Source organism: Leptinotarsa decemlineata, unplaced genomic scaffold (assembly GCF_025532065.1).
Source record: "Leptinotarsa decemlineata unplaced genomic scaffold, Ldec_3_MD MMD2_tig00002082_RagTag_RagTag, whole genome shotgun sequence".
Taxonomy (NCBI): domain Eukaryota; kingdom Metazoa; phylum Arthropoda; class Insecta; order Coleoptera; family Chrysomelidae; genus Leptinotarsa; species Leptinotarsa decemlineata.
Genome location: NW_027412573.1, coordinates 8,527,531 through 8,541,016, shown reverse-complemented (window position 1 = coordinate 8,541,016; position 13,486 = coordinate 8,527,531). Strand labels below are relative to the sequence as shown.

The 13,486-nt window shown below is 35.6% G+C and overlaps 2 protein-coding genes across 10 annotated transcripts in view; both read left to right on the top strand.

The window, feature by feature from the left end:
- The window catches only part of LOC111507504 (cyclic GMP-AMP synthase-like receptor), a 49,923-nt gene that overhangs the window by 14,658 nt on the left and 21,779 nt on the right, over positions 1-13,486 (top strand). The window contains exon 1 of one of the 7 annotated variants that reach the window (XM_074176952.1): positions 1,478-1,588. The exons of 3 other annotated variants lie outside the window; for them this stretch is intronic. The gene's annotated coding sequence lies outside the window, so the exon portion shown is untranslated. Of the gene's footprint in view, positions 1-1,477; positions 1,589-4,982; positions 5,123-7,632; positions 7,772-13,486 lie in introns of those variants that run through there. 3 more of the 7 variants (XM_074176953.1, XM_074176958.1, XM_074176957.1) reach the window with 3 other exon arrangements.
- On the top strand, positions 7,783-12,292 carry LOC111507502 (uncharacterized). 3 transcript variants are annotated; one of them, XM_074176951.1, is made up of 3 exons: positions 7,783-8,273; positions 8,748-8,958; positions 11,584-12,292. In XM_074176951.1, the coding sequence occupies exons 2-3, from the start codon at positions 8,750-8,752 to the stop codon at positions 12,074-12,076; spliced, it is 702 nt and encodes a 233-aa protein (XP_074033052.1). In that variant the 5' UTR covers positions 7,783-8,273; positions 8,748-8,749; the 3' UTR covers positions 12,077-12,292. The 3 variants fall into 3 exon arrangements, with proteins under 3 accessions (XP_074033052.1, XP_074033050.1, XP_074033051.1); XM_074176949.1 differs by lacking the exon at positions 11,584-12,292 and having other exon boundaries at positions 8,748-11,577; XM_074176950.1 differs by lacking the exons at positions 7,783-8,273; positions 11,584-12,292 and adding an exon at positions 8,282-8,466 and having other exon boundaries at positions 8,748-11,577.

Here is a 13,486-nt window from a genome sequence, read left to right as displayed (position 1 = left end):
ATACAGCCCGAGAGTATCTTAAATTATTCTCGGGTATCTACTATTCTCTTTATTCCATGAATAAACGATCCCACAGTAAAGCTAAAGAATTAGAGTACTTCATCTCCTGAAGACGCCAACTTGGTTAGTGTGAATCGCGCGTCGAGAAAAATGTTGCAGTTATGGTATTTTGAGAACAGTGCTGGTTTTGGATTCATTACACGCCAGAAATTCTAGTTTCATCTATCATCTCCTAATCCAATATTCGCCGAGGTGTTATACCCTGAAGCCTAGGTTTTCTGACAGGCGTTCCCTTGTGTTCAGTTTTACTAAGGTAACATTTCCAGTTTCATTCTCAACATATTTTCAAGAATATCTCTAAAGATCGCTTGTTAAACAACCGAACAACAGGAAAAAAGCAATTCAGTTCATTTTCTACAGTTGCAACTCTGATGACTGCCAAAGCGGCTGCGCGGGGATTCACTGGTATACGCAATAAAAGTTGTACTCGTCCTCGCCACGTCAAGCAAAACATTGACATGATGATATGGACTGGCCGTCAGGTCTACTTGCGAATCACGCAACGTCTTGGCAACTGCGTCATAGCATCGTGTGACAATTGAAATACCAAAATTTTCACAATAGAAATATGCAACACGTAACGTACATTCGATTAGCAATTTATTTTTTTTTTTTTTTGGTTAACCGGTCTCGAGCATATGTTCACAGTTTCAGCTGATCAGCATGTTTAATTTTTTGGTGAGAGGCATACAAATTAGAAGTGTTTTGCAAGTTCGGCCATTTTCTGCTTTCGAAAAGAATGAATCAAAGAATTTGCATCAAATTTTGTGTAAAAATGGAATTAAGTGCTCAAAAACATTTGAAATGTTGACAGTGACATACGGTGGTTGGACTCTGAGTCGGAAACATGTTTACAAGTGGTTCAAGTTTTTCATATAAGATTGTGAGAATGTCAATGACGACGCTCGCCCTGGACGCCCCAGCACATCAACAACCGTTGAAAAGTTTGGAAAGTGAGGAAAATTGTTATGGAGAATTGTCGAATCACTATTAGAGAAGTTGCTGAGGATGTCGGCATATCGGTTTGCCCAAAAACAATACCGTAATCATGCTTCAGCCACCGTATTCATCAGATTTGGTCCCTGGGACTTTTTCCTGTTGCCAAGATTGAGGAGAACCACGAAAAGACGGAGTTTTGCCACGATTGAGTAGATAAAAACCGAATCACTGAGAGAGATCAAGGACATACCAGGAAGTGTGTATCGAAACTGCTTCGAGGATTTGAGAAAACGCTGGCACGAGTGTATTATATCTAAACAGGACTACTTTGAAGGGGACAAAATAGAAATGGATGAATAAAGAAATATTTTTTGAGAAAAATAAAACTTCACCTTATTTTTTGAACAGGCAGCGTATCTGACATTAAGTGTACGACTGACGTAAATACCAAGACGTGAATTTCTCCATCTTTTTTTAATTGTTCTCTCCTCAACGGGCAGTCCATATTATGTCGTCACTGTAGCAAAATATAATAATTGTTGGTTGTTTATCTATGCGTTGTGCATTGTTTACTCTTTGTTGCTAAGCTGTAAGTTGTAGCTGTAAGTTGTAAAAAAATAGCCGCTCTAAGTCTTATCTGCTGTTGAATAATATAGCCAGTTCATGAAAATTTGTTAGATATCGGTTCATTAATCATTTGTTATCATACTTGAAAGCATTTATCGTATTGATATCTTACAGCCCGTGTCGACTCCATTTTTGTAAATTGGCAACTGATAATTGTTTGAATTGTTTGAATTGTTTGAAATAGAAAATGTTAATGACGCGGTAAATTTTTTCTATAGTAAAATATATGACGTTCTCAATGAATTAGTACCTCGAGTAAAAAATAAAAAAAGAAAGTTTCCTGTTTGGTTTACCTATGAAGTAAAAAAATGTTTGAAACGGAAAAATGAACTAAGAAAGTTGAAAAATCTATCCAACTATTATATGCAGCTATATGTTGAGGAGAGACGAACATTGAAAAAACTAATTGATACGTGCTATAAAGAATACATAAAAAATATAGAAAATGCCATTAATAACGATTCAAAACACTTCTGGTCATATACGAAAAGCAACAAAAAAACTAATAATTCTTCCCTCATACTCAAGCTACAGGGCTCCCGAGTGAAAGAAAGTGATAAAATACCACCATATATTATTAAAGGATGTGGAGTATGGCTAACCTCTTCTTTATATCTATAATTCATCAATAAAATCAAAAACGTTTCCAGACTTATGGAAGGAAGCATTAGTGACACCTATCCATAAGTCTGGCAGGGTTTCTGATATTGAAAACTATAGGCCAATAGGAGTGCTGTGTGCTATTGCGAAACTGTTTGAACAGATCATCTATATAAAAGTGTTAAGGGGTTTTGGCGAAAACATTTGTGATGAACAGCACGGATTTGTACCAAAAAAGTCGACATCAACAAATCTACTAACATTTACTCATCATGTCCTCAACCATCTAGATAACAATAAACAGGTTGATGTTATTTATACAGATTTTCAAAAAGCATTCGATAAAGTTAATCATGATGTGATACTGGAAAAGTTACATAAAAATGGCGCTGATACCCAAATACTCAAATTGCTGGCATCGTATTTGAATAATCGACACTTCAGAGTCAAATATGAAGGTAATTGTACAGGGAAATTTCGCGCAAACTCTGGAGTTCCTCAAGGATCAAACTTGGGTCCATTACTTTTTCTTGTATTCATTAATGATCTAACTCAAAATATAAAGTACTCTGAGTGTCTCTTATTCGCAGATGATCTTAAATTTTATAGACAGATCGAAAACTTACAAGATTGTGTCAAACTACAAGAGGACATCAATAGTGTTTATCGATGGAGTGTGAAAAATGATCTTCCGTTCAATATATCCAAATGTTCTGTCCTGTCTTGCACCCGAAAACTGAATAAAACACTATACAATTACTTAATGAATGGTATTGAATTATCCAGGGTAGAGACTGTCAAAGATTTAGGTATATACTATAACTCCACACTCTCGTTCAAACCTCATTTGGATTACATAGCATCTCAGGCTCTAAGAATTATGGGATTTGTAATGAGACAAAGTGCACATTTCAATGATATTAAAGTGATTACTACACTTTATAATAGTTTGGTCAGACCTAAACTTGAATATGGGGCTGTAGTATGGCATCCTTCCTATATTGTTCATAAAAATAGATTGGAAAAAATTCAAAACAGATTTCTGAGATTTTTATATTACAAGAAATATAAAGTATACCCGGATTATAATACCATTAGAACAGTAGCACTACGAAATGAATTTAAAATACCCAGTTTAGAAAATAGGAGACAGGCAACTATAGTGTTAATGTGTTATAAAATATATAAAAAAAATTATAACTGTCCCAATCTCAAATCTTTACTGAAAGAGAGAATTCCCAAAAGAACAACAAGACTCACTCAATTCTTTGATGTACCATATGTATCAACAAATAACTGTTCACCTATCATTACAATGATCAAAATAACAAACAACTTCCTGTTAATGTCAGATATCAACTTTGTTCTCCCTCCCAAACAAGTTTATAGTGGTGTAAAAAATACTTTTCAAGTTTAGAATAACTATGTTTCTTCCTTCCATTCGGCTTTATGTAGTAACTACTCGTAGATACAATGTAACTGTATTCACGTATAAATATTAGAAATATTAGATGATTTAGACTGTATTGACATTTTTATAAGAATAATTATTTTCATGTAATGAGGTTTTTACCTGTTTGAAAATAAATAAATAAATAAATAATGTGATGAACAATTGATAAGGCAGGGTGTTTTCAATAAGTGTCCACCATTTCACAGAATAATTTTGCTGGTAATTTTGAGATGAACAGTTCATATAAGCATATAGATCGGCAAGGTTTTCGTTTTTGAGACCTACAGAGTTTTGTTTTTCCTGTAGTTCAAAATTTATTTTTTTAAGTAAATAGTTTTCAAAACAATATCGATATTTGGACGCAAATTGATACATGTTTTTTTTTCAACATATGCAGTTTCAATTAATGTCGTCACTCGTATACTTAAGGTATTCTTATCAAAAGTTACTATGACCAATTTTCAAAGCTTTTTGATTTAAACTTATCCATAGTTTTCCAAAAGACAGTCTTGTGAAATAACATGAGCACAAGTTTTCTCATTTGCCTTCATTTCATAATCGTCAAATAAATCTTACTGTAGAAGTAAAAATTTAAAAGCGATTTCAAAAGATCGACTGCCGTTCGAAGTTCAGTTTTTCTGTAGTAATATCATCATTGATTCGATGTAGTTATGCAGCTCAGAATACTGCCATTACGCCATTTGCATTCTTAAGACACATCTGGTCTCGTGAATCACTTGTGATGTCGAAGTATTTCCAACAGCTTTCTGGAGACTGTTATAATATTTTGGCAAAGTTCTAATAGTATCCGTCTCCTACCATCTGATCAGAAAGACCACTCATCATACGAACTAATCGGCTTAGTCAAGAAGCTGGGTTCATTTGGTCTAGTTTGAATACGTGTGAGCCACAATGAACCCTTGCGGGTTGCGGTGGAGGGTCGAAGAGAACCATTCACTTTGGACCTAACCTAACATAACCTAATAGTTATGTTGATAATTGATGAAGAGTTGAATTTTGAATCGTGAAATTGAGTTACTTATTAGTGACGTCTAAATGCTGTGGCGGCTCATGGGTATCCCCAACTTTAGCTTTACCTTCTATTTTAAATTGTTTTGGGCTATAACATTTTCAAATAATTTCCTTTCAGATTTCAATTTCCGCTGCAGAATGAATGTTTCGTGTATATATTTGTTATGCTTGTGAATATTTTCACGAACCGCCATCTGTTGGTCGTAATTACTCTAACCAGCTTGTCGACATCTGTCGAACAATGAGTTCTACTACTTGAGTTCCCTTTAGTACGGAAGTGATCAGTTGATGTCAAAATATTAACGCACGTTATTAATATTTAGACAATGTCAATGTAAGTGAGTTAAAAGTGTACCGCGAAACTTATTTTTCGTTAGATCCAACTTTCGAGCTAACATATCACATTTCATAGTAAGTAAATTTTGTATCGTAACCTCAAATTGGAAATAGATCTGCTAATATTCATTGTCAGATATCTAGGTTTGAATATAGGAAATAAAGTATGATCTATTTACTTGATAATTGATGAAGTGTTGAATTTTGAATCGTGTGTTATTAGTGAATTAAAAATTCTTCATAAAAAGGGTTAGTTAGTTCGGAGCAGTACTTCAAGAACTTATTTCGGCTGCACAAATTGATGATGACGCATGTGGAGTCTCCCATTGCCCCGAGTGTACTGGTAATTGTGCATTCATAATGCCATAAATCATTCAGATTTGGATCAACTTTGACGATATCTAGATTTTCCTTGAGATCTTCGAATTATTAGTCCATGTCTAAAAGATTCAATTACTCTATTATATAGTATAGTGTTCTCTTATCTAACTAGTCATTTCTGAGCCGATCAGAACTCGGCCACGATCAAAACTCCGGCCCCTTATCCTATTCGATATCTGTACGCAATCGCTTACAGTAATGCATGCAATAAAATTCGTTCATATTCCTGATGAAAATGAGTTTATTGGATGACAAGGAACATTTTTCTTGAAAATGGACAGAATTTTACATAGATAAACTGTGAATATTCGCCTACCGAGCTATTCATTAAGGGTTTCATTTGGTAGTACCACTACAAAAATTTTCTGTAGCACGTAAATAATATCAATTTATTGATAAATTTCACATCATTATGAAGCAGTTTTCCTTCATTCGTTTTGAAATGAAGTTACAGCGTTTCTCCAAACCGTTTTTTTTGTCATGCTCCATGACTGTTAATTTTAGATCAAGCATTGCTTCAAAAATAGCATTTATCAAATTCCATCCATTAGTCTAATCAACGAAGACAAAAAATGGTTAAATCACTGGAATAAATAGTGCAGAAGGCAACATTGATTATATTAGGATCAATAGGTACTTGAGGCGATATGGAGGGTAGAAAATGGAAAAAAAGTTTATTATCAGAAAACAAGTATTAATAATGATTGAAATTGATATAGGTATGTCGTGTGAACCATGGCTGATGTTTTACATAGGTCAAACTGGAACCCTAAGCATCATGGAACAATACCATGATGCTTAGCCATCAGAAAATAATCCAACTCTCGTCGTCACACAAACCACTAATTTAATAGACGGATAAGTGTTAAGTGGAACTCATACTCCACTATTTTGTCTTTTTTCGAGCAGTATATTGCCTTCATGCGAAGGCATAATAACAGGTGTGCGGTGATTTTAATAGTGACAGTGATTTAAATACGAAACGAGATAGCAGAAGAGAAGAGAGCTCACCAATACTTCCATGGATATCAAGTTCTACCTGAAAACGACCATAACAGTTCAGCACGATCATTTTCTCGCAAATAAAAGGAATAAAATGAAACTTGTCGATTTCCTCACCAAAAATTATATGGGCAAGGATGGCAACCTTCGGGATGCGGATATCTCCATCGTAATATGTGGCTGGAAGGACGTGGATTTGATTGTCCTACTTTTTGTATTGGTACCACTAGACTGCTAAAACATTTTATTCATGGAGGCAGACCATCAAATGATTTCCTCTGCTGACAAGATTTTCCTTCCTTCCATGGTAAAAGGAAAGGCGAAATGGGGCGAAATGGTCAAACTGTTCACTGACATCCTCGACCTCATGGGAGAAATCTTCCAGAAATTCCTGAATGACTCGTAGTCACCGCGAAGAGATTGTATAGGCTGGGGAAACCTCGAGACACAATAGGTACTATGCCTTCTTGCTTTTTTCGGTGAAGCCATTCTTCCCCCACCAGAGGAGCCGTTAGACAACACTTCCTGAGGTCATACTTACAGGTAAGTCCTAAGTATCATGCTTAGCACAAACTGCATAATAAAATGCCGGTTACTTAACATTTCAATCCTTTCTTACAGATACAACGATGGATGAACAACCTTCTCCACTCACGTAATGGAGTTGGACCATGGGGAGAAGACGCAACGCACACCACACTGGGTGTTGGTGTGCGTTGCGACTGAGGAAAAGCATTAATTGCTTGCTCTGCGGCTTGTGGTGTCTCTTTTGAAAGCTGCAGCAATGTTGCCCTTATCAACGACGACGACGTAGATGAAATTCAACTTCTACAGTGATTCTAAGCGTTCTTATCAATTATTTATTATAAGAATTTTCTGCCCTTTTAAAAAATATATTTTTAAACTTATTCCCAATTCATTTTCTTCCATATCTTTCCGAGTATTGATCCTAGTGAAAAAGTTTATATTCAGAATCTTTTTTGTAGATTGATTCAACATATATTTTTCCGCCAGATGTCGTAGTTTCCGAGTTATTCGAAACTAAGGTAAAAAAAGACGTTTGGCAACTCTCCTTTTCACCCCTACCCCAGTATTTTTAGTATGTTGTTCAGAGCACTGTATCCCATATCTGAAGCAATGCTGGCTTCCATAATACATTATTTATTCCAGTGATTTGGCATTCGTCGATTGGACTATATAGTGAAGCGAGAATTAGACTTCACGATGCGGTTCGAAGTTTAAACATGTATCTGTATCTGCAGTTTGTGACAACAGTCGCAGTATATTCTTTTTAAAGTTATCACAAATGTGTTCGTGTGAAGTACTTTTTGGAGGATTATGGTGAATATATACAGACTATTAGCATAACAATTAGGATACCATAACAATTAGGAATCAAGTAACAAGTGACGAGTAAAATTTGGCCAACTTTCTGACTTCAATTGTACCAAATGATTTACTAGTATGCATGAGAAATGAGAGATAACCTAACCTAATAATTTCGAAACATTGTAGGTTGTTTTCTGTTTAGCTTCCTAATGAGTTTATTTCTATAAGGGCACAAATTGAAATTGATGATGGTGTGTTCAAAAATACACATTGATAAATATATAGATTTCTTTTTCCGATAAAAGCTCAACCGCTTGCATAGGGGAGACTGCCCATAAGTGAGACATTGCCAACAGTGGGACACCCAAGTTTTTTTAGCAAGGAAAGTACAAACCTTCAAAAATTTTTTCATAGATGGCGTACTAGACACCAGTAACAAAATCGCGTGCTCAAAATTCAGTTCCCAAGCATTGTCAACGTGAGGTGCACGTTTCTGTCTTTTTGCGCATCTAAAGTAAGTATTTCTACTATAATTCAAGTTGGATTGTCTTAGGGTAATTCGGGGTGAGATGGCTCGTCGGTACAGATGACTCACTTTAATAATTTCAGAAATGAGGCAACAGCGGCTAGTTCAGTACAACGAATCGTTATACATAGGTCACGTAGTTATTTCTTGTGTATTTTTTGTGAGTTTTACAAATAAATAGGTGAGTAAGATCAAAAATTATATTTACTTGCTCATGAAAATTTGCATGGAGAAAAAAGTTTCTTAAAAATTAAGTTAAAATAAAACGTCTTTTATGGAGTTTTAGATACTAACCACTTTGCGTATAGGTTATGCATCATCTGTACAGCGTTGTCGTTGATATTTAATTTTCCTATGATTGTAAAAATAAATGAGTCATCTAACCCTGAATTTTGGGAATGATGACTCAAAAATTAGGGGTGATATGAATACAATTTTCTAATCAAATTTATTTATTTTTAGACATGCCTACAAAGTATAACAGACAGCTAAAGTGCAATAGGGGTCAGTGGACCGAGGATCAGCTAAAAGCAGCAGGAAATGCACTTTCAAATAATGAAATGGGTGTTAATGAAGCTGCCAGGCACTTTGGTATCCCACAACCAACTTTACGAAGAAGAATTCGACGAGGAGATTTTAATAAACATGGTTTAGGACCTTCTTGTTTACTTGGGTATGAAAACGAAGTAAAAATTAAATTCCACATTTTGCAATTGCAAAAAGCTGGGTTTGCCCCAACAAGGCAGACTGTTAGAGAGATGGCTTTCAGATTAGCTGATTTCATGAAAATAAAACACCCATTTAATAAAGAAAAAGGTGTAGCTGGGTATGACTGGCTACACTCTTTTCTTCATAGAAATTCCGATTTAAGTATAAGAAAATCTGAAGGGGTGTCTTTAGCTAGATGCCAAGGCATGAATAAATGAGAAGTAAGAGATTATTTTGCCTTGATAGAAAAAACTCGACTCGACAAAAACATATTAAACTCTCCAGCACAGATTTATAACATGGATGAGACTGGTTTGCAGCTCAATAACAAACCTGGATATGTTATTGCCAAAAAAGGTTCTAAAAATGTAGCGGCGCTTACATCTTCAGAAAAAGGTGAAACGGTAACTGTATTGTCTTGTTCTAATGCAGAAGGTGCGTTTCTCCCACCATGTTTGATTTTTAAGGGAAAAAATAAAAAGCAGGAGTTTGAAGATGGTATGCCTCCTGGATCAAAACTTTACATGAATGCAAAATCAGCGTACGTTAACACTGATATATTTTTAGATTGGTTAAAAACCCATTTTGTTCCACGGAAACCTCAAGGGCCCGTTGTACTTTTTTTAGATGGCCACTCCTGTCACTGCAATTCAGTTGAAATGCTAGAATATGCTGAAGCAAATGACATAACACTTCTTTGCTTTCCGAGTCATACGACACAGTTCCTGCAGCCATTGGATAGATCATTTTTTAAGTCCTTAAAATCTCATTACAATTCTGTCTGTAATACTTTTGTGAAAACTAACCCAACTAAGAAAATTAATCGGCTATCCTTTGGCAAATTATTTGATGATGCATGGTCAAAATCAGCAACTGTTGAAAATGGAAAAGGAGGTTTCAAAGCTTGTGGATTATATCCGTTCAATCCTAGTGCGATACCAGAGTATGCATTTTTAACTGAATGTGCATTTAGTCATAGTCAAGAAGAACATAGTACACTGGACAAAAGAGTACTACCAAACCATTCATTGTCACCTCTTCCCTCCACGTCTGCTGAAGAAAAAAACATTACTCCTGGAACTCTTCTTGAACAAATTACACCTGTACCTTCAACAAGTAGCGCTGACCAGGTAAGGAAACGTGCTAAGCAGGTAGCAATGGAATTAACTAGTCCAGACCATATTGAAAAAAGACGAAAGAAAGAAGAAGAGAAAGCTACGAAGGAAGTTAAAAAAACAGTGAAGGCAGAAAAAAGAGCAAATAAGGAAAATAGTATAAAACTTATTAAGAAAGTTGATTTAGAAAATGCGAAGAAAAGATCATCACTATCAAGAAAACTAGTGGAAGCCTCATCTTCTGAGGATTCTGATACTAATATTTCTTTATCTGATCATTCAAGCGATGACATCGATGAAAATGATAACGCTGAATATGCTGGATGTGGTGAACCTTATACAACTACAAAGAAACAAGATGATTGGATTCAATGCGTACACTGTACCGAATGGTTTCATGAAGGTTATTCCAAATATATCAACCTGTGCCATGGATGTGGAAAAGTGCTCTCGAAAACAAGAAATTAAAGTCAAATATGATTTTTGCATACACTAATAATCAAGAGTCATCTCACCCTTACATTACGGGTGAGATGACCTTCTTTGAGTTTTTTTTTAAATTAATATTTTGTCTAAAAGTGTATTCTTTTGTTGTTTTTTACCTTAATAGTAAACATGTTTTCTTTTGGACAATAAATGATCAAAATTTTTTAAACCCTGTAGTTATAGAAGTTATAAAAAAAATCACAAGGCGAGTCATCTCTCCCCGAACTACCCTAATAGACTGTTTCTTTACAAAAGAGTAATTTGTCGACCATTATGTGTATAGTATTAGCATTGTTGCAAAGTGGTTCAATAAAATTAAAACCTCGATTTATAGGTTGGGTTCAGTTGTTTAAAAAATTATAACACTGGCCAACACCGAGACGCCCAACAGTGAGACATGTCTCAATGATGGCCAAAAATGTCTCACTGTTGGTAGCTTTTGGATGTAATGATATTTTTTACTGAGTTCAAAATGGACGGAAAACCTAAAAAATCAAGAAAAGGTCAGAAGCTTTCAAAAAATGATGAAGTGTCAATTGATGAAGCTGTTCAATTAGTCCTTCTATAAGAAAAGCGACAGTTTTAAAAAATGTCCCTTTTCAAACATTAGCACGATATGTTAAGAAACAAAAAAGTTCACCGGAAAAAATTAGCATGTTTCCAAATTATGAAGTAAGAAAAATCTTTGATAGAGACCAGGAAAACTGCCTTGCCGATTATATTACCAAATGTGCTCAAATGTTTTATGGTCTTCCACTTCTTGAATGTCGACAAGTGACTTACGAAATGGCCATAGAAAACAACATTCGTGTGCCAGAAAATTGGTAAGTTCAGAAATTGGCAGAGGAAAAATGGATGCGGGGATTTATGCGGCGTCATCCAACCCTATCTTTACGAAGACCTGAGGGATGTTCTCTTTCCCGAGCATCCTCTTTCAATAAGCACAATGTGTCATTATTTTTTGATAAGTTGGCAGATGTTTATTCCAGGAATCCGCATTTCAAGGGCGGAACACGAGTATTCAATTTGGATGAAACAGCTGCACTGACAGTTCAAAATAAACAAGGCAAGGTTGTTGCTTTGAAAGGGTTAAGTCAAGTCAGTAAGGTGACTAATGCAGAGAGAGGGACCTTGGTGACTACGTGTTGCATTATTAGTGCAGCTGTCACTTGGTTACCACCCGCTATGATTTTTCCAAGAGTGCACTTCAAACCACACATGCTACATGGTGCTCCTCCCGGAATGTTAGGGCTGGCTTCGAAATCCGGGTGGATGAACAATGAGTTGTTCGTAGATGTACTGAAACACTTCATTAAGCATAGTAATAGTTCCAAAGAAAATCCGTCCATGCTTTTGTACGATAATCACGAGAGTCATATTTATCTGGTTGCTGAACATCGCGAAAGAAAATGGTATAACAGTGATCACATTCCCCCCAAGCTCAACCCACAAACTCCAGCCTCTGGATGTTGGGGTTTTTAAAGCATTTCAAGCCTATTATTCCAGAGCAATTGACAGTTGGATGATGCACCACCCAGGGCAGACGATATCTATTTACGAAGTAGCTCACTGCGTTGGCCAGGCGCACGAAAAGTGCATGGAACTATCCAGGAACTATCACTAATGCATTTAAAGCTACTGGAATAGCTCCCTATAATCGGGACATATTTATTGATGCAGACTTCTTAGGTAGTTTTGTTACAGATCGGCCATTGAAGGCAGCAGCAACTAATGCCAGCTCATTACCGTCCACGAGTTCCAACGGTCTGAATGACTTGAATGGATCCTCTACCCAGGATAATCATTCGCTGTAGAATTTTAGATCAACCACTAATGGTGTTCAAAAAATTGATTCAACATTTAAATCCCCTGAACAAATTCGAGGCTTTCCTAAAGCAAAATCAAGAACTCAGCCGCGTGCTAGGAGGAAGGGTAAATGCATGAAAGCGACAGACACCCCAGAGAAGGAAGAAATAGAGAAAAGAGTCAAAGAAAGAGAAGATTCTGTAAAGAAAAATAAAACTATTAAAAAGAAGGTAGCACTAGATAGTTCCTCTTCATCAGAGTCAGAAGTGTCTTTGGTGCTTGAAGATAGTGACAGTAACAAAGAATTTGAAGAAAATCTCCCCAACAAAGCAATTCTTCAATTTGGAAAATTGTCAAAATCCCCAAATACAAATGAATATCTTCTCGTCGAATTTAACACCAAGGGTGCTAAGGTTTATTACATTGCACAAGTCTTGGAAGAAGAAAACTCACAGGGCGAAGTCCGTGTAAGTTTTTTTACGCAGAAGTGTAAAAATGCTGGGGAAATTTATACTTCCTGATGTGCCAGACGTGCAATATGTAGATAAGAAAGATATTAAACTAGTTTTACCTGAAGCCATAATTTGTGGCAAGATAAAGAGGCAACTGTCATTCTTATCCTTCGACATGAACTTTGATGGATTAGATTTACGTTAATTTACCTACGTTTAAATATGTGTCAACATTACAATAAAGGTTTCTGGCATAAAAAAGTTGCTTTATTTACTATTATAGTGTATCCAAAACTCATAAAACTGTAAATATTGAATTTTGCATTTTTCATTAAACGTTAGCAAAAGGTTGTAGGTAACTATTTAGCATATCAGTTAATCACTTTTACTACATTCCAATATTATAGCTGAAACATTTTTTGTGTCTCACTGATGGGCAGTCTCCCCTACTTTATTGACTTTTTTATTGGTAATAAATAATAAAACCAAATGCATGTTTGCCAGATTGTGAAAATTATGTGAATATTTAACGACTTTGGCGTAAATATTTTCCTGTCAAACTCGACATTTAATTGATTGATATATGAGAGCATGCCAATGTATGAACAATTCGAGACGCGATAGTTATGATGGC